Source organism: Penicillium rubens (assembly GCF_028828025.1).
Source record: "Penicillium rubens strain IBT 27055 chromosome Unknown utg000004l_segment0_segment0, whole genome shotgun sequence".
Lineage (NCBI taxonomy): Eukaryota > Fungi > Ascomycota > Eurotiomycetes > Eurotiales > Aspergillaceae > Penicillium > Penicillium rubens.
Genome location: NW_026890602.1, coordinates 4,358,728 through 4,379,990, shown reverse-complemented (window position 1 = coordinate 4,379,990; position 21,263 = coordinate 4,358,728). Strand labels below are relative to the sequence as shown.

The following is a 21,263-nucleotide window of genomic DNA, read 5'->3' as shown; positions in this document are numbered from 1 at the left end:
AAGACTTCACCACCACTTGTACCTTGAAGGGGATCTCAAGGTGCATCCAGACGACTTTTTCAATTTTGATTGTTATTTTATCTTTGACCCTTTCTGATAACCATGCCAGCAAGCTTTAGAACCGTAATTTCCGGAACTTGTCGAGTTTCCATAGGCCATACTTCGCGATGGTGACCGTTCCCATCACGCACACTGCAACAAGGACCACAAATGCGGAAGTACTCTCTTCAAAGAAGTTCGCCACGTTCATCCCAAACAGCCCGGCCACGAAAGTTGGCACGGCGAATCCCAACATACAGATCTCCAGTTGAGCCTCGAAAACCATGATCTGATTTCGTCGCACATCCAAAACCGAGTGAATGGTCTCTACTGTGCGCTCCAAGTCACCCAGTAAAGCATTGGCAGACTCCGCGATCGCGTCTGTGTTCTTGTAATATGCCTCGAGGAGATATTCCACTTCTAGGTGATCCTCTACCTCATGCGGTCGACCTGCCTGCCGATCCGTCAAGAACATGGTCGCCATGTCTTCATCATTTTCAAGGATTTCCCGTAGCGCCGAGCGGAACTGGCTGGCACGCTGCTGGATGGCCACAAGCCTTTTCCGGTGATCCTGCAAGTCGCGGAGAACAGCGTAAACGACATCTTCCCTCGTTGAATCCTGCAAGCTGTCCTGGACTTCTCGGCGGATGAGAACATGCTCGGCTTCAAGAGTTGCGATAACAGAGGCAAGCGCTGCATCCACCACCCGTAGCTCAAAAGGGAGTTTTGCTAAGAGACCAGAGCCAGAACCGGGATGGAGCCTTCTCTGGAGGTCCGTCATGAAGACATCCTGCACCTTCACGTGGCAGTCCTCGATCGGGAGGAGGAACAGAAGCACTCCATGTGCGCGGACCAGGAGCCGTAAAGTGAACATGCTGATAAAGATGACCGATGGACGCACCAACAAATGCGGAATTCCCTCCGAGACAAGATCCACGTTGCGCAAATCGCGGCCATCTAACCCCCACTCTTTAGCGAGCCCATCCCTAGTTCCTCGAATGTCTGATTCTTTGACAGAGCCATCCAGACCCAAGACCATGCAGCGTAACTCTGTTGCATCATTTATGCGGCTTTTCGACAGAGCAAGAGACAAGTTGAACACATTTTGATTGAAGGAAGCTTCTTTTTTCATGTCAGGCTCCTGTATGACATGATGTGATTTATTGGGGAGGGTGACGATTCCCCGTCTGCCGCAGCTGGGGATGCTCTGCATGGGCTGTGTCATGCGGAGAGTACCGGAAAGGCGATGGAATTGGTGCTGTGCATTTGTACATATTGACAGTCTCCCTCTCGGCAAGGATAAAGTGATCTTGATAGTACGTGGATACATGATATGTATCCTTGTGCAAGGATGAACTGTTCAGGTGAGTGGGGGGGGAGCTGGACACTTGTGCACTGGATGTGGCTTGACTGCGGCTATGATTGTGGCTTCTATACTCCGTCGGAAAGTGACGCACATATTTTCCATGGCCTCACTGAAACTTGCACCTGTCTTTTTATCTGAAGGAACAAGTTACTGGGGGTACCAACTTGCAAGTCGGGCTTCCTCAATATGCGGATCAAGCTTGATGGCACTCTTTACTTAATGTGGAGATAGATAACACACCCCGATAGGTGCTATGGATGGGAGGATGTAAGGAAATTCAATTTGCCTTCAAATCTAGGGTCTGCTATACGATTCAAGGCCCGGTTATATCCACTTACGGGCCGCTCACGGCACGGAGTTCTTGAACAACACCTTTTCTGCGATCAGATACGCAGAGAAGGCCTTCCTTCCAGGTTGGTCCCTGTCGATGGCTGCAAACCCAGCGAAGCATTCTCTCAGAGGGGGATCGGTGGCGTCTTCGCTTATGGGCATCGACAAACGGAAGCAGAAATCATCTTCTCTCTTTATGAAAGCTGTGGACTTGTATGTGGAGAGAAAATAGTAATGCAGTTTGAATCTCCTCATGTAAGCGACAGCTTGGCCTATGGTATTGTTAAACATATTCTGTCTGGAAGCATGCCGGGGCAATGCAGTTCATCACGACCAGTACCAGGAGAAATTCTAGCACCGGTTCGCATAACAGGACCCCAAGAGTTTCCATTCAAGAGAAGCTGCACTTCAACGGTGAGCGACTGTCGGCAAACGGTCCCATTTAAGGGAACGGATGGTCTCCAGTGGGCGTAGGTTAGGGTGAGGCCAAGAGCGCGGCACTCATCTCGGAAGATTTCCAGGAGAGCCAGACCCCCGTATCGGCCAGCACGTTATCAATCCCGATGAAGTCGATTGCCCCGATTAGCCGCACAAAGAGGCTGAACTACACAAGGTTAATTAGCTGGGAGCGAAGCGAGATAGAAACGAAGAAAGGCTAGCCGTATGGTGATGGTACTCATTTCAATGCGGTTGATAGTCTAGCGGGGACCGTAGCCATTTTCACCTTGAACGAAAGGTTAGTAGCTCTATCTCGCATATCAGACCACGGTCACATACGTCTTCAATCCATACTCTGCCGTGCCCGAGCTCGGCTCGCCATTCAGAAATCTGCGTAGATATGGCCATCTCTTTCAAATCACAACGCGGAAAGGGCCCCAGCTTCAGTTCTCCCGCAAACCACACGGTAACCTTATCTGGGTCCACATCAAGGTGGCCGCTACGGTATGCATTGAGCACAGCGTGGTAGTTCACCCACTCTTCCTCGTCGACATCATCGCCATCACGATACATGTACTTGAGAAACTGTATTTTCCATAGTACATCCGGACGTAGGTCTTGGGGCTCCGCCGGATCGAATCTATATCGTGTTAGAGAATGAAACCTCCTAGAATAGATCAGGCTTCCATACGGGCGGGTTGGTGGCATATTTTCGAGGGCCCACTGTATGCCTTCACGGCAACTTTCCACGTTTACGCCTTGGTCGATCTGCTACTCAAACTGCCGGATTACCTCGGCCCGTCGACTACTAGATGGTTAGTTTTATAAATGTAAAATCGGAGACTGTTCCGTACCCCGGATAATCGATTCGATAAATGGCTTTTTCAACTTCATACCGTGGGTAGCGCTCAAGCATCTCGTCGATGGTGAGACGAGGGGGACCGTTCGTGGGTTCTTCGGTAGCTTTCTCCATATTGGAACCTGTGGTTGGTCGCAAGAACCAAAGGCAAACACAAGCTGAAAAAGAGAAGAGAGCACTGGGAGAGAAAGGTGAAAGAGAGACGAGGGAGAGGCGAGGGAGAGGCGAGGGAGAGGCGAGGGAGAGGTGAGGGAGAGGTGAGAGAGTATTAAAACTGGATTGATAGATTCTGGAGAGGAAAGGAGGAGAAGAAGAGGAAGAGGACCTGATTGACGACTACAAGTAACGTGACTTCGATTCATATATACAATGACGTGGTGTTTTACAACTCCTCCGAAACAAAGTATGCCTGATCCTGGAGCTTCTGCATGACTCTCTTAGGGTCATACCTTTTCGCGACCGTGTCAATATACTTGATATTCTTTTCTCCAAACGACTGCAGCGGCTTCTGCTTGGCACCCGCGTCATTGACGAAGATATAGGGGAGGAAAAGATCCTCCGACTTTGCGCTGGAGATGAGGTTGGCCAGCAATGAGTCTACAGCACCTGCCACCTCTGATTGGCTGAGTGTAGCTGGGAATTGAGCGAAGATATTCGCCCCTGTACGAGACCTTGGTTAGATACGTTTCCCGGATGGAGATGAGTAAAAGCGGATACATACAGATTTGAGGCGTGGCCTCCAAACCCAATAGGTTCCCTCCATTCTGCGACTTTCCTTGGGTGACGAGGTTCGGAATGACACCCTGAGGCACATAAGAGAGTACCGCGCCCGACGGGAGAGAGGCAGCGGCCTCGAGATAGGTTGAGTAAGTGTCCTGCAGGAAAGTGGACCCGGTCACTTTAAATGAAAAGGTACCGCTGTACGAGACACCCTCGGATGTCAGTCCGGTGGAGCCAATGGTGAGGAGAAGCTCAGTGAGCGAGCCGTTCGTCGGTGGGTATATGGTGGAGGCCACGGGTATGTCGGAGAATGAATCAAAGTCGGTAGGTGCAGATACATGACCGAGATACCCATAGAAGACCAAAGTGTAACTGGGGTTGACCTGGATCTCCACATTGCTGTTGATGTCGGCGTCCAAAAGATACGTCGCATAGGCCGCAAGCACGGCCGGTGTGTTGGCAGCGGTGTACGTTTTTATCTCATAGTAGATATCGACGCCGGGATTAGTCGTGAGGTCATATTCAGTCACGATACCTGCTCCCGTTAGGTGGCTGAGAGGTAATTTGGTAGACAATAGCAGTCTCACCGAAGTTGTTCAGACCTCCCTTCAGGCCTTTGTATAGATCGGCATGCTCAGTTGGGGTGGCATCGACAATAGTTCCATTGGGTAGGACCACCTGAAATCGGGTGACACTGTCAATGGCTAAGCCGTGGGTGTTGTAGAAGGTGCTGAGACCGCCTGAGTCTGTCAATGTCTTGGTTCACCTGGAATTACCACAATGGATTTTTCACTCACCACCAAGAATGTATCCACCAACACCCACAACCGCTTCGCGACCGCCCAAGGCCGTGAGATTATACGGCTGGAGGTACTTGTATACAGACTCCCATCTATTACCAGGTCCGACAGTGACAGTTCCGCGATCAGCGCTTAAGGAAAGGCGATCCAACTTCTCCAGAGCGATCAACACCCCGTCACTACCGATTGAACTGAATCCCGGGTTGGTATTGTGTCCACCGGAGCGAATGGCAAATTTCGTCCGCAGAATACTGAGGATCTGCAACAGACGCGAGACCTCTTGGGCAGATTCAGGCGTCACGATGCAAGAGGCATTCAATCGGCAATTCTCCGACCAGGCTTCGTCGATCAAAACGTTGTAATAGGGCGACGTCACTGTGAATGTTTCGTTTTTCGAGAAGACCCGATTCAAGAGACTACAGGTGTAGCCGGCATTTCCGATGAGAACGTTGCCAGATGGAGGAGAAACGCCCAGCGACCTGAGAGCAGCGGCGGCAGCAACAGAGGATCCAGTTGGGATGGAGGCCGCAGTGGCTGTGGTCAGCACACCCATAAGGATCCCTACTATGGAGGTCATCTTGGCCATGTTGAGGGATGTGAGTTGATGGTAGTTGGTGCGCGTTGCCAGCCCTTTATGGATCTACGGCCTGCGATCTCGGGCGGGACATCGCATGAATCGTATGATTTCAACCTGATGGCAAGGCAGACAGGTATTTTCCCCTTCCTTCATTTTCTCACACCAGAGTTGAAGGATAGAACGGTCGATGTTGTCGTGCCTGACTAGCGATGCGGCTCTCGGACCACCGATCTGGCTCGGCCGACGGATCAGGATACCTCTCGCTTTATATGAGAGCAATGATGTATGGAGAGCCAGATACTGACAGCACCAAATTATCTCTTTCACCCTTCGCCATTCAGAAACCTGAGTAAAATGGGCTTCTTCGCGCTCGAGGAGTGGGCAGCCGCCAATCGTGACTATGAGAATACCCGGGCGCCCTACTGGCATGTGAAGTCTGTACCCGATGGCTTCACTGCCATATCAGGAATACTCTGGTCCATCTCGTATACCTTAATGGCCAAAAAGGCTTTTAAAGATCGTTCCTACGCAATGCCTCTCCATTGTCTCTGCTTGAACATTACCTGGGAAGCAGTCTACGGGTTTGTCTACGGCCCAGGGCTGTTAAACCAGGTTGTGTTCGCTCAATGGATGATCGTCGACGTGGTCCTCTTCTACGCAATTCTTCGATCGGCCCCGTATGTCTGGAAGCAGTCCCCATTAGTGGCGCAGCATCTCGCGGGTATAATCGTGGTCGGATGTGTGATCTGCCTGTGGCTGCACTTGGCGATCGCGGCCACATTTATCCCGAGCATTGGGCGACAGGTCGTGTTCATGACGGCATGGCCTATGCAGGTCCTTATCAATTTCAGTTCGATTGCGCAGCTACTCTCGCGCGGAAATACCCTTGGTCACTCTTGGGGAATTTGGTGAGTGGATAGACCTCTGGTAAAGTCATCTTGATCTGGCGCTGACACTGTGGGAAGGTGGACAAGAATGTTGGGTACTATCGCCGCTGCATGTTGCTTCTTCTGGCGTATACACTATTGGCCAGAGCGATTCGGATATGCGTGGACCCCTTATGGGCAGTTTTTGCTGCTGGGTAGTATCGGGTCTGACATGGTGTATGCTGTGGTCTACATCTATGTTCAGAGAATCGAGAAGCAGCTGGACACCCTGGTCAGCACCAAGGCGCAGAAGGCTCGTTGATATGGGTACACGGCATTCTTCGCATAGGATGGTGATGGTGAGAACATCATCTACGCGCAGAAATTGAGATAAGTACAAGTATGGAGATATCCATCTGTCCAATAGCCATGTATTCCTGTGTATACATTCTAGTCAATCTGTGGAGGAGTGTCTGTCTATCTAGCTAGATATGTAAATATAGGGTATTGATAATTACACCCCCCTTTGGATAATCTCACCCCCCCCTGCCTGGGAAATCAGGTATTAATTTTACCGCCTTCCTAATTAGGTACGGCTTTTACCTCAACACTATCACCTACCTACCGCTTTCCTCACCGCCTTCGAAGTTTTACACCGCCTTCGTGTCAACTGCCCCCTAACACTATAGGACGATAGCAGATACCTGCAATTTGTATACAAACACATAGTGAAAATAAGTCACTTTAGTCTCATATATGTTATAGGACTCGAGCAGCAATCAATCTGATAATACAATTCTGGTTTACATACATTATCCTACCTTCTTCCAACCCATTTTTTCGACCAAATCTATCAGTTTTAATCCTTTTTTTTTCATCATTTCCATCCTATTTTTGTTATTCCAGCAACCAAAATGGCCTCTTTAGGCCTGGCATACCTTGATTCGTCCGATTCGGACCCTAGTTCGGACTGTGAGATCGTCCCCGAGTCCCCACCAGGGCTACCAATCACCGAGTCTCCCTCTCCCGCACTGCCAAGCACCGAGTCTCCCTCTCCCGCACTACCAAGCACCGAGACGCTCAGCGAAACCTTCACATTTCCGATCCCCCCTATCGGTTCAGAGTACAGTACACCAGAGGAAGGTCTCGCCGCTATCAATACTCTCGGCCGTACACATGGGTATGCGGTTTCATCAATTCGGACCAAATTCACAAAAAAAGGTGTGAAAAAGACTATACGCCTCCGCTGCGACCGAGGTCACGTACCAAGGGATCGGCCTAACGACAGCCCAGAGCGGAAACGACAGACAACTATACTACAAAATGAGTGTCCCTTCGGCGTCTCGCTTCGACTAAATCAGACAACGAGTACCTGGTTTCTTACAGTCGAGAATGTATCACATAACCATCGACCTTCCCCTACATCAACTCACCCCGTTCAACGAAGTAATGAACTTTCAACTATCCAGGCGGATATCCAGAAGCACTTCAAACAAGGTGTTCCCACCCGGCAAATTCTTACCAGTATCCGCAACGAGAACCCAGATTCATATATTATCCCTCGGGATATCTACAACTTCCGGCGGAAGGTCCATATAGAGTTCCTGGCCGGTCGTACGCCCTTACAGGCTTTATTAATAGAGCTTCCAAAAAACGGCGACTGGATCTTCCGTTACGAAGTGGACGATGATAACCATGTTACTACTTTGTTTTGTATACACAAATCTGGTGTTACTATGCTAAAATCCAACCCCTAGGTCATTTCTATGGATTATACGTACAAGACAAACCAGTACGGTCTACCATTACTTGATATCGTTGGCTTTGCTGCAACCGGAGCTACTTTCCATCTTGGCTTTGCATTTATGAAGGATGAGCACCACAACTCGTACGAAGTTATCCTTGACTGCATCGCCGAAGCATACAATTCCCTAGGTCTCGATCCCCCCCACACAATTCTTACAGATAAAGAAGACGCGCTGATCAAAGCAATTGAAGTTGTCTTTCCTCAGACAAAGAGTATGATCTATATCTAGCATATCAACATATGTATCCTAAGGAAGGCCCGGCCAATTCTTCGGGATCAGATCGCAAAGGCACGGACAGAGTCGAACACTACCCAGTCGGACACCACCCAGCCAAGCACCCAGCCAAGCACGCAGCTAAGCACGCAGCTAAGCACCCAGCCAAGCACACAGCGTTTAACAAAGGCGCAGCGAGAGAGACAGCTTACCCAGAAGGTTAACGAAGCCTAGAAGAAAATGCTAAAGCGCTAGAACCGAATTGTGTATACCACTTCCGTTAAGACCATGAACCAGCAGTGGGAATACTTCAAAGAGAAGTATAACGATCCAATCTTCCAGCCGTTAATTGAGTATATTCAAAAAGAATGGCTTAACGACTGTCCAGAGCGTTTTCTCCATTGTTATACCTCTGAATATCTCCATCTCGGTGAGATTGCGACTTCTCGTACAGAGGGAGCACACTGGCTGCTTAAGCAGGATCTACAGGTTTCAATCAATGATCTCCTCGTTCTCCTCCAGAATTTTGATCGCGTTATTAATTTACAATTTAACAAGATCATTACCCAGATCGAGAATAAGAAGGTTAGAAAGCCAGCTAACTCTCGGAACCTATTCAACTCTCTAGCTAAGCGGATCTCAATGAAGGCAATTCAGTGTACAAAGGACATCTACAACAGATATCTCCCAGAAGGACAGGAAGATAAAGCTCCAATTCCACCATTATACACTTACAATTCGAAGAACACGTCTGGTATCCCGTGTATTCACATTATCAAGGAGCATAAAGATAGGAATAAGAGCCTCGACCCTAAGCTATTCCACCAGCAATAGCATTTATACAGTGTCTCTGCACCACCAATCAATCCTCTCCTTCTACTCCAAGATCCTCTCCATGTTCGACGACGAGGGCGTCCACGAGGAGTAAGAAACTTTATCACCCAGCAAAGCACCACCCAGCAAAGCACCACCCAGCAAAGCACCACCCAGCAAAGCACCACCCAGCAAAGCACCACCCAGCCAGGAAGCACCCAGCAAAGCACCCAGCAAAGCACCCAGGTTATTCCATCGTCACCAGATCCCCTCACACAGGATCGATCCACCCAACGAGATCCCTCGGGATTCGAACACGTGCTTACGCAGGAACGAGGACGAGGACGGGGAAGGCCGCGGGGACGAGGACGTGGACGGGGACGCGGAGCAACTGTGACAGAGGGGGGTGAAACTGGTAGTGCAGGCCGAGGACAGGGTCGAGGACGGGGTCGAGGACGGGGACAGCGCGCGCGGGGACCTGGGTAAGAAGCTCATTTAACCTGTATGTGTAAACAAATGCTTAATTCAATGAGAATGTGCAATTTTTTCTGATCAAAATGCATGTTTTTTTACTATATAAACCGGAATTCCCATGGTGGTGGCAGAATTATATGGCAGAAAACTCTGCACTGGCAGAAAGTATGGCAGAATTCGGTGTCGCATCCGATCAGGAAGGCGGTAAAATTAATACCTGATTTCCCAGGCAGGGGGGGGTGAGATTATCCAAAGGGGGGTGTAATTATCAATACCCTAAATATATACAGGGTCCTGCTCCAAAAATATCTGTCTACACTGACTTCCCCCTTTGGCCGATGCCTCCTGCTCCAACTGACCACGAAACCTTTCCCGTGCTCTTTCCTGTGCCTGTGGATCCGCGAATCTACGTTGAAACCAGCTCTGCTGCATTGTCTCACAGGCTGCCTCCCAGTCGGTTGTCCACTCAGGATAAAAAGGCGCATAGCCTAGCAGCCCGCCTATCCACCGGCCCACCACAATCCCGAGAAACAGGCCGACCCAGGAGCGGAAGGGGACCCACCACGGCGGGGATAGATACGTGCCTCCGGCATCAAACATCTATACCTGGTTAGTTAATCTTGGGATAAATTTATAGGAAACTACTTTGCTCACCGAAAGCACCTGTATGAAGTCCAACTTCTCCCCCCGCTGAAAAACATCCTCTTGATACCCATACCAATTCTCAAAGAACGGTTGGTCCATAACCGTGGCACCCTGCTGTTCCGCAGCAGGATCACTGGCACTCACGACAAATTCGACCTCATTCATCTCCGTTCCCGGGGTTCCATAAATGACATGATGGGTAAAAGGAGGCACTGCCAGTTCACCATCACTCGCGGTCCGGTGAATGGCACGTCCATTGAAATCGATAGTAAGGTTCCCGCGAAGAACGCGGAAGAACTCCCACTGGGAGGGGTGAAAATGTGTGGGGGGTTTTTGGCCGGTGGCGATCAGCTTGGCATAGATGCCGCGACTTGGCCTCATGATACCGTGAAACAGGAACAAGCGGTCCGGGGGCCGGGGTAGATTACGGACCGAAATGGCTCCATCAAATTTTGTCAGCGGGTCTTGACCGGCTGTGAAGGTACGAGGTTTGCAGGGAGCCATTTCTAGCTAGGACTGGAAGTAGACCGGAGAGAGGAGGGAACGAAATGGATGAATTGCTTACTTTACATACTCGATGTTCATTCTCGTCTCCCGATTATCTCCCAGAATAACATACCAGAATTCCATCCCGTCTGGGTGTCATTGGAGATAGACATCTTTGGCCGTGTTGCCGTGTTCATTCGGGCGAGGTCGTCTCGGTCTTCGTCCCTTGGAACTTCCCTTTTAGGGCTGGCGTCGGCCGAATGCTGAGTCACCCTGTCAAGGTGGAATGCGCCGTTTGTCAGCTCCGCTGAACAATCCAACAAAGGATCTCCATGGCCGATAGCAGGGTTGTGGTAGGAAAAAAAAATATTGAGTATGACTACCCCGATGTCTCTTCTTCTTCTCTTCAATCATCAATTGTGCTCTTCCCGTTGGTGGCCTCAATTCTCGCATCTCAGCCCCTGATTCAACTCCCATCATGGTCAACATCATCCAGCCGAAAGTCGATCCCCTACCTACGGGCATTGACCTGACGGGTAAAACTGTCGTCATTACCGGTGCCAGCGCCGGAATGGGTCTGGAAGCCACCAAACAGCTCCTGCGACTGCGCGCCTCGACCGTGATTCTTGCTGTGCGCAATGTCGCCAAGGGCGAGGCCTGCGCAACTTCCCTCCGCCAGGACCGTCGCATTCAAACTCACAATCCCAACCCAACCATCAAGGTCATGGCACTTGATGTGGATGATTATCACAGTGTACAACGGTTCACGAAGCAGCTCCGCGAAGAGATTCCGGTGGTCCATATCCTCATTCTCAATGCGGGTATCGGTCTGCTCAAGCTGGAACGCAGCGCAAGCGGCCATGACCGAACTACTCAAGTCAATTACTACTCCAATGTTTTGCTGATCGCCGAGCTCCTGCCGTATCTCCAAGCAGGCGCGGAGAAGACCGGCTTTCCGGCTCGCATTAGCTGGGTTGGAAGTCGCGCACACGAGGTCACCAGCTTGGAGAAGAAAGCTCCTATCAAGCCCGGTGAAGGTGTTCTTGCGCATATGGACAAAGAAGAAGCATTTGTCCCATTCCAGCGCTATGGGGATTCGAAGCTACTTTGCGTGATGTTCATGTACAGTCTGGCGCCGCGACTGGATCCCAAGAAAGTCATCATCAACATGATGTGTCCGGGCATGGTGAACACCAACATGAGCGATGTTCTCCCCATGCACCTGCGCTTGATTGTGAATGTTGTCAAGTCATTTCGCGCCAGGCCTGTTGAGGTGGGTGGCTGGATCATCCTGAATAGTGCGCTGGTGGTAGGCCCTGAGTCTCATGGCAAGTTCTTGAATGACAAAACCATTTCTGAGTAAGTGATACGCCTTTTCCGTAGAAAGTGGTCTATTGCAAACAGCTAACACGTTTCCCCCTATAGTAAATCGGCGTTCATCAAATCACCGGCTGGGCAGGAGATTCAGAAGAAACTGTGGGAGGAGACAATTGCCGAGATCGGCACATTGACCCCCCTTCCTGCCGAGTTCAAGTAGAGCACCCGGAGGGTGTTCTTCGTGTTCCTGTGTTATCAATGTGTACCCCAATCCATGTGGAAGCCACCGAGGCTTCCTTAATCTAGCGCAAATCAATCCTAACTAATTCAAAGCTATATATGGAAGGAATGTCTCATCTACTGTCTTCCACGCTTCTCGTAGCAGCTTCGTAATAATCCTCACCAAATCAGCTCCCAGGCCGTCGCCACAAAATTGCCCGGCACCGCTGCAGCAGACAGCCGAACCAGTTCCAACGCAGCAAACAAGTCCCCCCTCTCATCTTCAATCCCCATCGCCAGAGCTACCGGCACTCCTTTCAGCTGCACGCGACTCCAGACATACCAAGATAACGTGATTGCATATCCCATCCATCTCCGCATCACCCCAGGCTGTGTTCCCCGATCGTCAATACCCAATACCCAACAACCGAAATCCTCGGCTATGATTGCCATCCCCTGTAACGTGAAATACTTCATCTCCCCGCCGTCCGACAAAGGCAGGCCAAGCGCTCGTGTCACTTGGTAGGTTCCGCACGCATGGATTAACCCTGAGATGACAAAACTCATCATGAGGAGTGAGTACCGTCTCGCTAGTCTAACAGACGTTTGTTTAGACGTCGTCACACTGTCCGGCAACAAGCTGATGAGATATGCACCAGGCGCACCAGCCTGTCGTCGCAGCTGCTGGTGCCAAGTGTACCCCCAGAATCGGCGAATGCTGTATGCTTCGCGAACACTACCGAAATTGGGTGGCCAGGAGGCAATATCCTGCCACGAGCGAGGGCCGACTTGGAGGCCGACACAGAGAGCCGAGAGCGGGAGCATTAAAATAGCGAAATGGCTGTATATTGTGATGGCAAAGCCGCACACAATCAGGGCGTAGATGTGCAAATTACCCGGAAGCGAGGGGCTGGCGTTTGGGTTTGACGAGACGACCTGACAGGTTACGTTGACGAGATGTAGACCCGCGTACATAGCAGTCCATCTGAGGAGCTGGGCTGCAGCGAACTGGAATCTGGTGGTTGACACCGGGGATTTGGGAATGCCGGCGACGCGCCAGTTCCAGCCGATACCGCGGGTGACGCTGAAGAGTTCCAGGGCCCAGAAAAGGCGCTTAGGCGCCGAAAGCCGGACTGTATCCTCAGGAGATTGGGAGTCGATGATGCGGTGGAATGTTCTCTCCGGGACGGTCGTGTACAATCGGTCAAAGTAGCGCGCTAGCAGATTGCCCATAAGAACACCCGACGTGTAGAGGACGGCCCGGTCTGATACTGGGGGTGGCTGGACAAGGAATGCCTGTACTGCGCAAGTAATTTGGAGAAGAAGCAGTCCGTAACGAAGTAAAGTTCCATGAGGGGCCTGTGGGACGCAGACAGCGAGGACGAAGGCTAGAGCTGTATAGTGTCCGCTGTCGAGGGAGAACGGCTTCGATTCCAACGTCGTGGGTTTCCACGAGGAAGCATCCGTTTCAGCCATGGCAAGAGGATATCGGAGGAGAAGAGGGCATCTTCTATCCGGTCTTGGTCGTACCTATGTGGCTTTTCTATCTCGGCATGGTCGGTCATCCGGGCTGCGTGGTATTCGGCCGATCGCGATATAAGCAACGCAGTTAAATATAACATGACAGGAAACAGGAAATAGATATGACCAAAGTGTGGTATTCTTTCTGGTCAGTACAAACCAATGACTTTGCTTTCTGTGCTTCCTGTGAGCCTCTGGCTCATTGCGGCGGGCACCTTTGCTGTCTACCATGCCATTCGTGCTGTCTACCTGATCTTCTTCAGTCCACTGGCCGTTTTCCCAGGCTCACCATGGGCGGCTTTGGGGGAATAGTGAGTATTTCTATGTTTCTTCTGATTCTACTTCGCTAACCACATACTGCAGTTGGGAGGCTTATTGGAATATCGGTCTTAAACACGGCCGTAAAGGCCAGACGCTGTTCAAGCTCGAGGAGATGCATAAGCGACTAGGACCCGCACTGCGCATGGGTCCCAATGAGGTGCATATATATGATCCAGCCTTCTACCATGAGCTATACCGACCGGGTAGTCGGTACTACAAAGACCCATCGATGCACAAGGTCCTGGGAGCGCCGTCAAGCACGCTGGCCGAGAGTGATCCGGTGCGGCACAAGCAGCGAAAGGCGCCACTAGAGCCACTGTTTTCCAAGAAGAACATCCTCAGCTTGGAGCCAATGCTAATGGAGCATGTTGATCACTGCTCGCAACGATTTGATGAGCTTTTTGCCCAGGCAAAACCTGTCTCAATGGAGTGGGCTCTGAAGTCTCTAGCGATGGGTATGTACCTTCTTGCACTATGTCCTACTTCGTTCCATCACGTCTGTGATCTGATAGAATGATCCAGATATGGTCTCTCAGTTTGCATTCGGCCAATCCCTCAATGCACTCGCCGATCCGGAGTTCAAGTCGCTCCCTGTGCGCGTCTTCCAGCAATACCTGCCCAGCCTACATGTCATCAAGGCTTTCCCCTTTGTGAGACTGCTCAATTCACTCCCCCTGTGGATTGCGAAACGGATCTCACATTCTGTTGAGATGGGGCACGAGCTGGAGCAGGTGAGCTGGACCTATATATTTGCCCAGCGTAACAACATGTACTGACTCATCCTATCCAGTTCGCCACTCGTCGCATCGATGAGTATATGGCCGAGGCCGCAGCGGGCAAGACCCCTACCTTTCCAACTCTCATGGAGCGTTTGCTCATTCCGATTCCCGAGAAGGGCTACGCAGTCCCCGACAAGCAGGGCCTCCGTGATGAGCTTCTTACCGTGATCTCCGCAGGGGACGATACCACCGGGATCGCCAACACAGTCACCCTTTTCAATATCTTCAATAACCGTGAAATCCATGATCGCCTCCTAGCGGAGTTGAAAACTGTCATGCCAACGCCTGATTCCCATGTCTCGTATCCTCGGCTCGAGGCACTGCCATATCTGGTTCGTCGTTCCTACCTTCCTCTCTCTGAAGTGAGCACATCATGTCAAGCACAATATCTGACATTGATGTAATCCAAAACAGACCGCAGTGATCAAAGAAGGCCTTAGATGCTCCTCTCCTGCGGCCTCCCGCACTCCCCGTCTCGTTCCGCCAGGTGGCGTCCGCCTTCCGGACGGCCGATTCATCCCTGCGGGGACCCGGGTGGGGATGGCAATCTACCATATCCACTACAACGAGACGCTGTTCGAAAATCCCCGCGTGTTTGATCCAGAGCGTTGGCTGCAGGGACCGGAGGTAACTGCAGAGAGAGCCAAGTTCCTGGTGCCATTTTCGCGAGGGAGTCGGTCTTGTCTGGGGATCAAGTATGTGCTCGCCTTTGAGAAAGATATTTTACTAACAGATGTGTAATGTAGTCTGGCGTATATGGAGATGTATATGGCCATTGCCTATATTGTGCGACGATTCGACTTGGACCTCGTAGGGACAACCGAGGAAGACATGAAATGGGATGATATGGTCGTACCCCAGTTTCATGGAGAGTTTATGGCATTGACAAAGCGGCGGGAGGATTAGCTGTTCGAGAAGTTTCCTGTAAGGTGTGTTTCTGTTGATAGAGGTATTATTTCCTACGGCTGTAGACATGCTTGGTGTACACGTCTTCATGAATCCACCTGTCTTTAGATATACTTGATGAAACATACTAATCGATGGTTCGATCATGCAAGAAAATAAATACAATATATCATATATTCGACTGTACAATTTCCGATCTATTTATCCAACACCTGGCAGAAGTGCTCTACCAGATGATGCACTGTAGGGTATTTCCACACCAACGTTGGTCCAACACTCACCGTCAGCGTCTGCTGTAGGCTCATGCGGAAATTCACCGTCATGACAGAGTCCATGCCCATTTCCGGCAATGCCACTGTCTCGTCTACCTCATCCTCGGGGATAGATAATGTCGTCGAGACACACTTTTTCACAACGATACGCAAATACTCCGCCAATTCTTTGCCACTCAATTTCTTCCTCTGCTCTCCATTCTCCCCATTGCCTTCATCGACAGCTCTCTCTTTCCTTGGTGCGATATCCATTAGGATCGCATGTGGCAGCGGCTCCCCAGATTCAAGCGGTCGAGCACGAAGTACGACACCATGGTCAGCACCCTCAGTGCCAGAGATAGAACTCCAAGCCAGGAAAGCTTCGTCAGGAGTCACATCCGTAATTCCACGAGCATACAGTTCCGCCTCCAGGGCTCCATTGGAACTAGCCCCCATACCCATGCCACGCCAAGACGTCCAAAGGAGGGAGATGGCATTATCCCCCTCCTTTCTGCGTGATCGTGCCAAAGCGTCCAAAAATGAATTCCCACTCGCGTACGACGCCTGACCTGGGAACCCTAGGAGCTGGCCGCAAGAAGAGAAGAGGACGAAGAAGTCTAGGTCAGGCGAGCTGGGAGGGAAGACGGTATGCAGTGCCAAGGCACCTGCAATCTTTGGTGCGAGGACGGCTTCAAAGGAATCTGGGGTGATCTGCTCGATGAGTTGGTCACGGAGGATGCCAGCGGCGTGAACTACGCCGGCGACGGGTGGGAGGCTGAGTGTGGTGAGGGCCGAACGAAGGTTGGTCACCGCGGATGGGTGGGAAATGTCGATGGCTACGGGGTGGATAGTGGCGCCAAGGCGTTCAAGAGACAGGATATTATCGATGATGGACCGGGTCCCGGGTTCATGCGAGGCGGTCCAGGTGGAGCGCGGCGGTAGAGAGCGACGAGAGAGCAGTAGGATGCGTCTGGCACCTTGAGTGACCATCCATTGGGCCACAGAGAGTCCGAGAGAGCCGAGTCCGCCGGTGATTAGGTAAGTGGATGCCGGAGAAAACGTGAGAGTGGGGGGTCCAATGGTCGAGTGGGGCGGGGCGGAGCGGAGCGGGCGGAGACGAGCAGTGCGCGGAACCCCATCCTCGATCTTGATGACATCAGCGTTACGCACGTAGCGCATTGCCATGAGCGGGAAAACTGAGGGGTCTTCGAGGTCGATGAGACTACCCCAGATGTCGGGGTGTTCAGTGTGCAGAATCCGACCGAGGCCTGTGAGGGCACTGTGGCCTAGATTGCATTCAGACGTGAGGACGAAGAGGCGCATGGTGGGCTTATCCGAGAACGATAGGATAACCTGGGCTGCTGTCACAAGGTCATTGCAGCTCCTGGTCGCGGTGTCAAATATCTGATCGGTGACTTGAGGGAGGCAAACGACCGCCATAGACAAATGGGTTGTCAACGGCAAGTCGGAGGCACGCTCATGGATAGAGGTGGAGATGCCTCTTCCCTTAAGCAGTCTCTGGTATGTTTCCAGGTGAGTCTTGGTGGCATCCGCTGTCAGGAACGCAATGTGAGCGAATTCCAGCGGCTCCTCGGCCAGCGCCGCGGGCGGCCAGCTGATTTGGTGTACTAGGCCAGAGGTAGTTTTGCGTGACAGCGACTCGCCCTCAACACCGGCGAATGCCATACCCTGGATCTCCATCAGCACTGTGCCCTCCTCGCTGCTAATGATCACATCGGCTACGTCGACAGAGGATTGTGCTTTAGTGCAGTGGATGTACACGACTTTCGGAGTGGCCACGTCAACGGCCACGACACGACGGACGGCTGTGGGCATACGGAGTCGGGGCTCAGAGTGCCAGAGGGTTGACGCGATGGAAGTTGCAGCGTCCATGACAGACGTCAAAAGATCGTCCATGCCGGGCAGGCTGTCTGGATTGGCGTCTACCCTGGCCAGCATCTCATTCTCGCTGGCCACGTGGTGAGCTACCCGCCATGGGAATCCCATGGCAGACACGCCCACAGAGGCAAGGTAGTCCACCGAGAAACTATCTGACTGCTTCTGTGGCAGTCTTTTTCTGATTTCCGCTATGTCGATATGGCTGATGGATGGTGTTGCATCAGCTCCCACAGTCGCCGTGGTATTGACAAGCCACGAGTTGTCCTCATTGCTTGTCGACTCCTCCAGACGAGATGTGATAGTGATGTTACGTGTGTTATGCCGGACCTGAATCTCTCGGGCCGGAGACACCACTACAGGAACCTGGAGCGACACTTCCTCCACACTCCTCGGGGACAGCGCACGCAGGAATGTGCGCAAGAGAACCGCAGCAGGCACAATCTCTGACCCATGCAGTGGGTGACGGCCGGGGAAAGGTCGGTTGTCTTCTTCAAGACGGGTCTGGTAAAGTACCTCGTCCGTTCCCCACAGAGCGGTCCGAGTACCGAGCAGGTCATTGGCGGGAGGCTTGTGGGTTGATGCCAGTTGTGCAGCCGTCATCCCACTCACAGCGCGATAGAATGACTGGTGATTCCAAATGGTACCCGGTACTGATGAACTCCATGGCGCAGTCGGGTCAAGGTCTGTGGATTTCACAGCGCAGCCGAAGCAATGCAGGCGGCCCACAGCGGCCAAGATGCTCTTTAGTGCTGGCTGCTTGCGCACCATAGTGGGTGTCGCGATGAAACGGTCCTTCGTCTGCTCGCTGATAGTTTCAGCAATCGAGTGCGTTATGATGGGATGACTCGCCACCTCCACAAATGCGCGGAATCCATCGTCCACGAGCGCCGCCATTGTTGACTGCAATAAGACCGGTTGGACCATATTCATCACCCAGTATTCCGCATCGCGCAATACTTCTGACCGTGGATCTGATAGCGAAGTCGAATAGAGAGCCCGATGCGGCACTTGAGGATGGAGCTCGTTCTTCAGCGCTCCGCGGAGGGGACCAGCCAGCTTCTCCAGCAGTGGTGTATGGAAGGGTACATCTGTGGCCACAGCACGCACATCAACACCTTCCTCACGCCATTGCTCAGTTAATCTCTGGACCGCGTCAACAGTGCCGGATACCACACACGCGGTCGGCGACGCCTCAATTGCGACGGACGCGCCGGGGTGCGTGGCAATACTGGCACGGGCCTCCGATGCCGACAGCCGAACCAGGGCCATGGCACCTTCTCCCATGAACTCGCGGTAAAGACGCGCTCGTCGACATACTACCAAGGCTGCTTCATGCCAGGTCAGAGCCCCAGAGACGACTGCCGCAGCGGCCTCGCCCAAGGAATGGCCCACGACAGCGGTTGGAGGACCGGACTCCGCCTCGAGCACGGCGGCAATGCCCAGATGCATGAGGTATGTCATCGCCTGGATAACATCGGTACGATCCGGACAACCGGCGTGCAGGGTTTCAATCGCGGAAAATCCTAACTCGGCTTGAATGATTGGTTCCAGGTTTCGCACCACTTCTCCGAAGGCCGGGCTAGAATGGAATAATTCGCGACCCATGTCGGGCCACTGCGCACCATGGCCTGAAAACACCCAAACCGCGCCCTTCCCGGCCTCTGATCCGATCCGGTCACTGATCGCCCACCGACTTGGCACATCTTTGGCCAGATCATCGAGGGTAGCGATGGCGTTTGCGACGGAATCAGCGACAATGGCGTGACGGAAGCGATGATGCATGCGGCGTTGTGATAGCGTGGAGGCGACTGTCGCCAGGGATACTGCTCCATCCACATCGCGCAGCCACTGGTTTAGACCAGCAGCTGTTGCGGAGATTCGGTTTGCTTGAGGCACGGACAACAGAAGGAGGACCGGCACAGCACCCTTGTCCGGGATTTGGGCCAGTCGCTCGGCAAACAAGGATTGTCCTGCAAATGCTTCGACGATCGCATGTGACACTGTGCCGCTGTATCCGTACGATGCTATAGCTGCCCGTAACGGTCGTGATATGGTGCCACGGGGTAGCGTCACCAGCTCGTGGGCCGGGCGCAGTAAGTTCTCCTTCCATGCGATTTTGCTATTCAACGTCTGCAGATTCGCCTGTGGAGGCACCTCCCCATGGCGAAGCACGAGTACCGCCTTGATAAGACCCATCACACCAGCACCAGCTTCCAGATGGCCGATGTTCGGTTTGATGGAACCAATATAGCACGGGTCAGATGGATGCCGTCCAGATCCCACACCGTATACCTCAGCTAGGGCATTCGTTTCTGTGGGATCGCCCAGTGATGTGGAGGTGGCATGGGCCTCGATATAACTGATGGAGTCAGACGTCACTTTTGCCTCTTTCAGCGCCTTTTGGGCAACGAGAAGCTGTGCCTGCGCATTGGGGGCCATGATCCCAAGTGTCTTGCCGTCTGAGGCCACGGCACTGCCCTTGAGTACGGCTAGCACTTGGTCACCGTCCGCGAAGGCCTTATCCAGACGCTTTAAGATGACCACACCCGCTCCTTCGCCTCTACCGTACCCGTTAGCGGAGTCATCGAAGGAACGGCACTTTCCATCCGCGGAGATAGCCCCAGCTTCGTCCAGCACCCGGGTCAAACCTGGTCCCAGGAGTGCGTTGACACCACCTGCGATAGCTAGGTCAGTCTCGCCAGCACGGATAGCCTGACGGGCATGGTGTACAGCGACCAGGGATGATGCACACGCCGCATCCAGTGCAACGCTAGGACCCATCAAATCCAGCAGATAGGATATACGGCTGGGAATGCCGCAGTAGGCTGTGCCCACGCCCATATGGGCACCGACATTGGGAAGGTCTTCCAAGACCAGTTTGGCATAGTCATCGGAGTTGACACCCATGTATACGGACGTGTTTGAACCCGCAAGACGGGAAGGAGAGATTCCAGCATCTTCCAAGGCCTCCCAGGCAACTTCGAGGGCAATTCGCTGCTGGGGATCCATCTGCTCCGCCTCGCGTGGAGAGACGGCGAAGAATGCAGCATCGAACTGGTCGATCTCATTGAGGAAGTAGCCCTTGGCGGTGGTTTCAGCCAATACGGCCGCATTACGAGGATGGCGCTGTCGATAGGGATCCCAACGCCAGGAGGGCATATCCCCTGAAGCGTCACCTTTCTCAAGGAGGAATTGCCACAGTGCGGAGGGGGAATTCACGTCCCCCGGGACGCGACATGCCATGCCGATTATAGCAACGTCGTCGTGGGTATCATTTCGGAGTAGGTCCTCATGCATTTCAGGGTCCCCGGAGCTGGTTGCTGGAGTTGTTGTGCCTTTGCTATCGTTGGAGCCATTGGCGGGGGTGAGAACCTCTGTGCTGCTCGTTGAAGTAATCATTATGATGTGTAATGTAGACTCTATCACGAAGGATAATTAAACAAGTTTGAAGATTTTAATCCCTCGCGCAGTGAATCCGAACAAATAGAGCTCGCTCTCTATATATTAAGGTGTCGATTCTACGACCTCGCGATTTCGATACTTCGATACTTCGCCTGACAACGATAGAAGTCTATTTCAGTTTCCCATCCAATTCACTGGGCCACTATCGGCCGGT

General features: G+C 52.3%; 10 protein-coding genes across 10 annotated transcripts; 4 read left to right on the top strand and 6 right to left on the bottom strand.

Annotated features, from left to right (window-relative positions):
• Nucleotides 1-115: 115 nt before the first annotated feature.
• N7525_011599 (CorA family magnesium transporter) lies at nucleotides 116-1,264 on the bottom strand (the record flags this gene model as incomplete). The annotated part of the gene is made up of 1 exon (XM_002560407.2): nucleotides 116-1,264. The coding sequence occupies one exon, from the start codon at nucleotides 1,262-1,264 to the stop codon at nucleotides 116-118; it is 1,149 nt and encodes a 382-aa protein (XP_002560453.2).
• A 946-nt stretch (nucleotides 1,265-2,210) lies between these two features.
• On the bottom strand, nucleotides 2,211-3,146 carry N7525_011598 (uncharacterized protein; the record flags this gene model as incomplete). The annotated part of the gene is made up of 3 exons (XM_061215546.1): nucleotides 2,211-2,339; nucleotides 2,513-2,813; nucleotides 3,070-3,146. The coding sequence occupies 3 exons, from the start codon at nucleotides 3,144-3,146 to the stop codon at nucleotides 2,211-2,213; spliced, it is 507 nt and encodes a 168-aa protein (XP_061068058.1).
• A 268-nt stretch (nucleotides 3,147-3,414) lies between these two features.
• N7525_011597 (FAD-binding oxidoreductase) lies at nucleotides 3,415-5,138 on the bottom strand (the record flags this gene model as incomplete). Its single annotated transcript, XM_061215545.1, has 4 exons — nucleotides 3,415-3,692; nucleotides 3,754-4,287; nucleotides 4,340-4,492; nucleotides 4,550-5,138. The coding sequence occupies 4 exons, from the start codon at nucleotides 5,136-5,138 to the stop codon at nucleotides 3,415-3,417; spliced, it is 1,554 nt and encodes a 517-aa protein (XP_061068057.1).
• A 345-nt stretch (nucleotides 5,139-5,483) lies between these two features.
• N7525_011596 (uncharacterized protein) lies at nucleotides 5,484-6,317 on the top strand (the record flags this gene model as incomplete). The annotated part of the gene is made up of 2 exons (XM_002560409.2): nucleotides 5,484-6,037; nucleotides 6,095-6,317. 2 exons carry the CDS (start codon nucleotides 5,484-5,486, stop codon nucleotides 6,315-6,317), a joined length of 777 nt encoding a protein of 258 aa, XP_002560455.2.
• Nucleotides 6,318-6,909: 592 nt separating this feature from the next.
• N7525_011595 (uncharacterized protein) lies at nucleotides 6,910-8,031 on the top strand (the record flags this gene model as incomplete). The annotated part of the gene is made up of 2 exons (XM_061215544.1): nucleotides 6,910-7,692; nucleotides 7,753-8,031. The coding sequence occupies 2 exons, from the start codon at nucleotides 6,910-6,912 to the stop codon at nucleotides 8,029-8,031; spliced, it is 1,062 nt and encodes a 353-aa protein (XP_061068056.1).
• Nucleotides 8,032-9,151: 1,120 nt separating this feature from the next.
• N7525_011594 (cupin domain-containing protein) lies at nucleotides 9,152-10,452 on the bottom strand (the record flags this gene model as incomplete). Its single annotated transcript, XM_061215543.1, has 3 exons — nucleotides 9,152-9,307; nucleotides 9,592-9,903; nucleotides 9,958-10,452. The coding sequence occupies 3 exons, from the start codon at nucleotides 10,450-10,452 to the stop codon at nucleotides 9,152-9,154; spliced, it is 963 nt and encodes a 320-aa protein (XP_061068055.1).
• A 460-nt stretch (nucleotides 10,453-10,912) lies between these two features.
• On the top strand, nucleotides 10,913-11,971 carry N7525_011593 (uncharacterized protein; the record flags this gene model as incomplete). Its single annotated transcript, XM_002560411.1, has 2 exons — nucleotides 10,913-11,793; nucleotides 11,860-11,971. The coding sequence occupies 2 exons, from the start codon at nucleotides 10,913-10,915 to the stop codon at nucleotides 11,969-11,971; spliced, it is 993 nt and encodes a 330-aa protein (XP_002560457.1).
• Nucleotides 11,972-12,150: 179 nt separating this feature from the next.
• N7525_011592 (wax synthase family protein) lies at nucleotides 12,151-13,446 on the bottom strand (the record flags this gene model as incomplete). The annotated part of the gene is made up of 1 exon (XM_002560412.1): nucleotides 12,151-13,446. One exon carries the CDS (start codon nucleotides 13,444-13,446, stop codon nucleotides 12,151-12,153), a length of 1,296 nt encoding a protein of 431 aa, XP_002560458.1.
• Nucleotides 13,447-13,653: 207 nt separating this feature from the next.
• On the top strand, nucleotides 13,654-15,497 carry N7525_011591 (cytochrome P450; the record flags this gene model as incomplete). Its single annotated transcript, XM_061215542.1, has 6 exons — nucleotides 13,654-13,802; nucleotides 13,855-14,267; nucleotides 14,335-14,543; nucleotides 14,603-14,953; nucleotides 15,006-15,286; nucleotides 15,338-15,497. The coding sequence occupies 6 exons, from the start codon at nucleotides 13,654-13,656 to the stop codon at nucleotides 15,495-15,497; spliced, it is 1,563 nt and encodes a 520-aa protein (XP_061068054.1).
• A 197-nt stretch (nucleotides 15,498-15,694) lies between these two features.
• On the bottom strand, nucleotides 15,695-21,046 carry N7525_011590 (type I polyketide synthase; the record flags this gene model as incomplete). Its single annotated transcript, XM_002560414.2, has 1 exon — nucleotides 15,695-21,046. The coding sequence occupies one exon, from the start codon at nucleotides 21,044-21,046 to the stop codon at nucleotides 15,695-15,697; it is 5,352 nt and encodes a 1,783-aa protein (XP_002560460.2).
• Nucleotides 21,047-21,263: the final 217 nt, after the last annotated feature.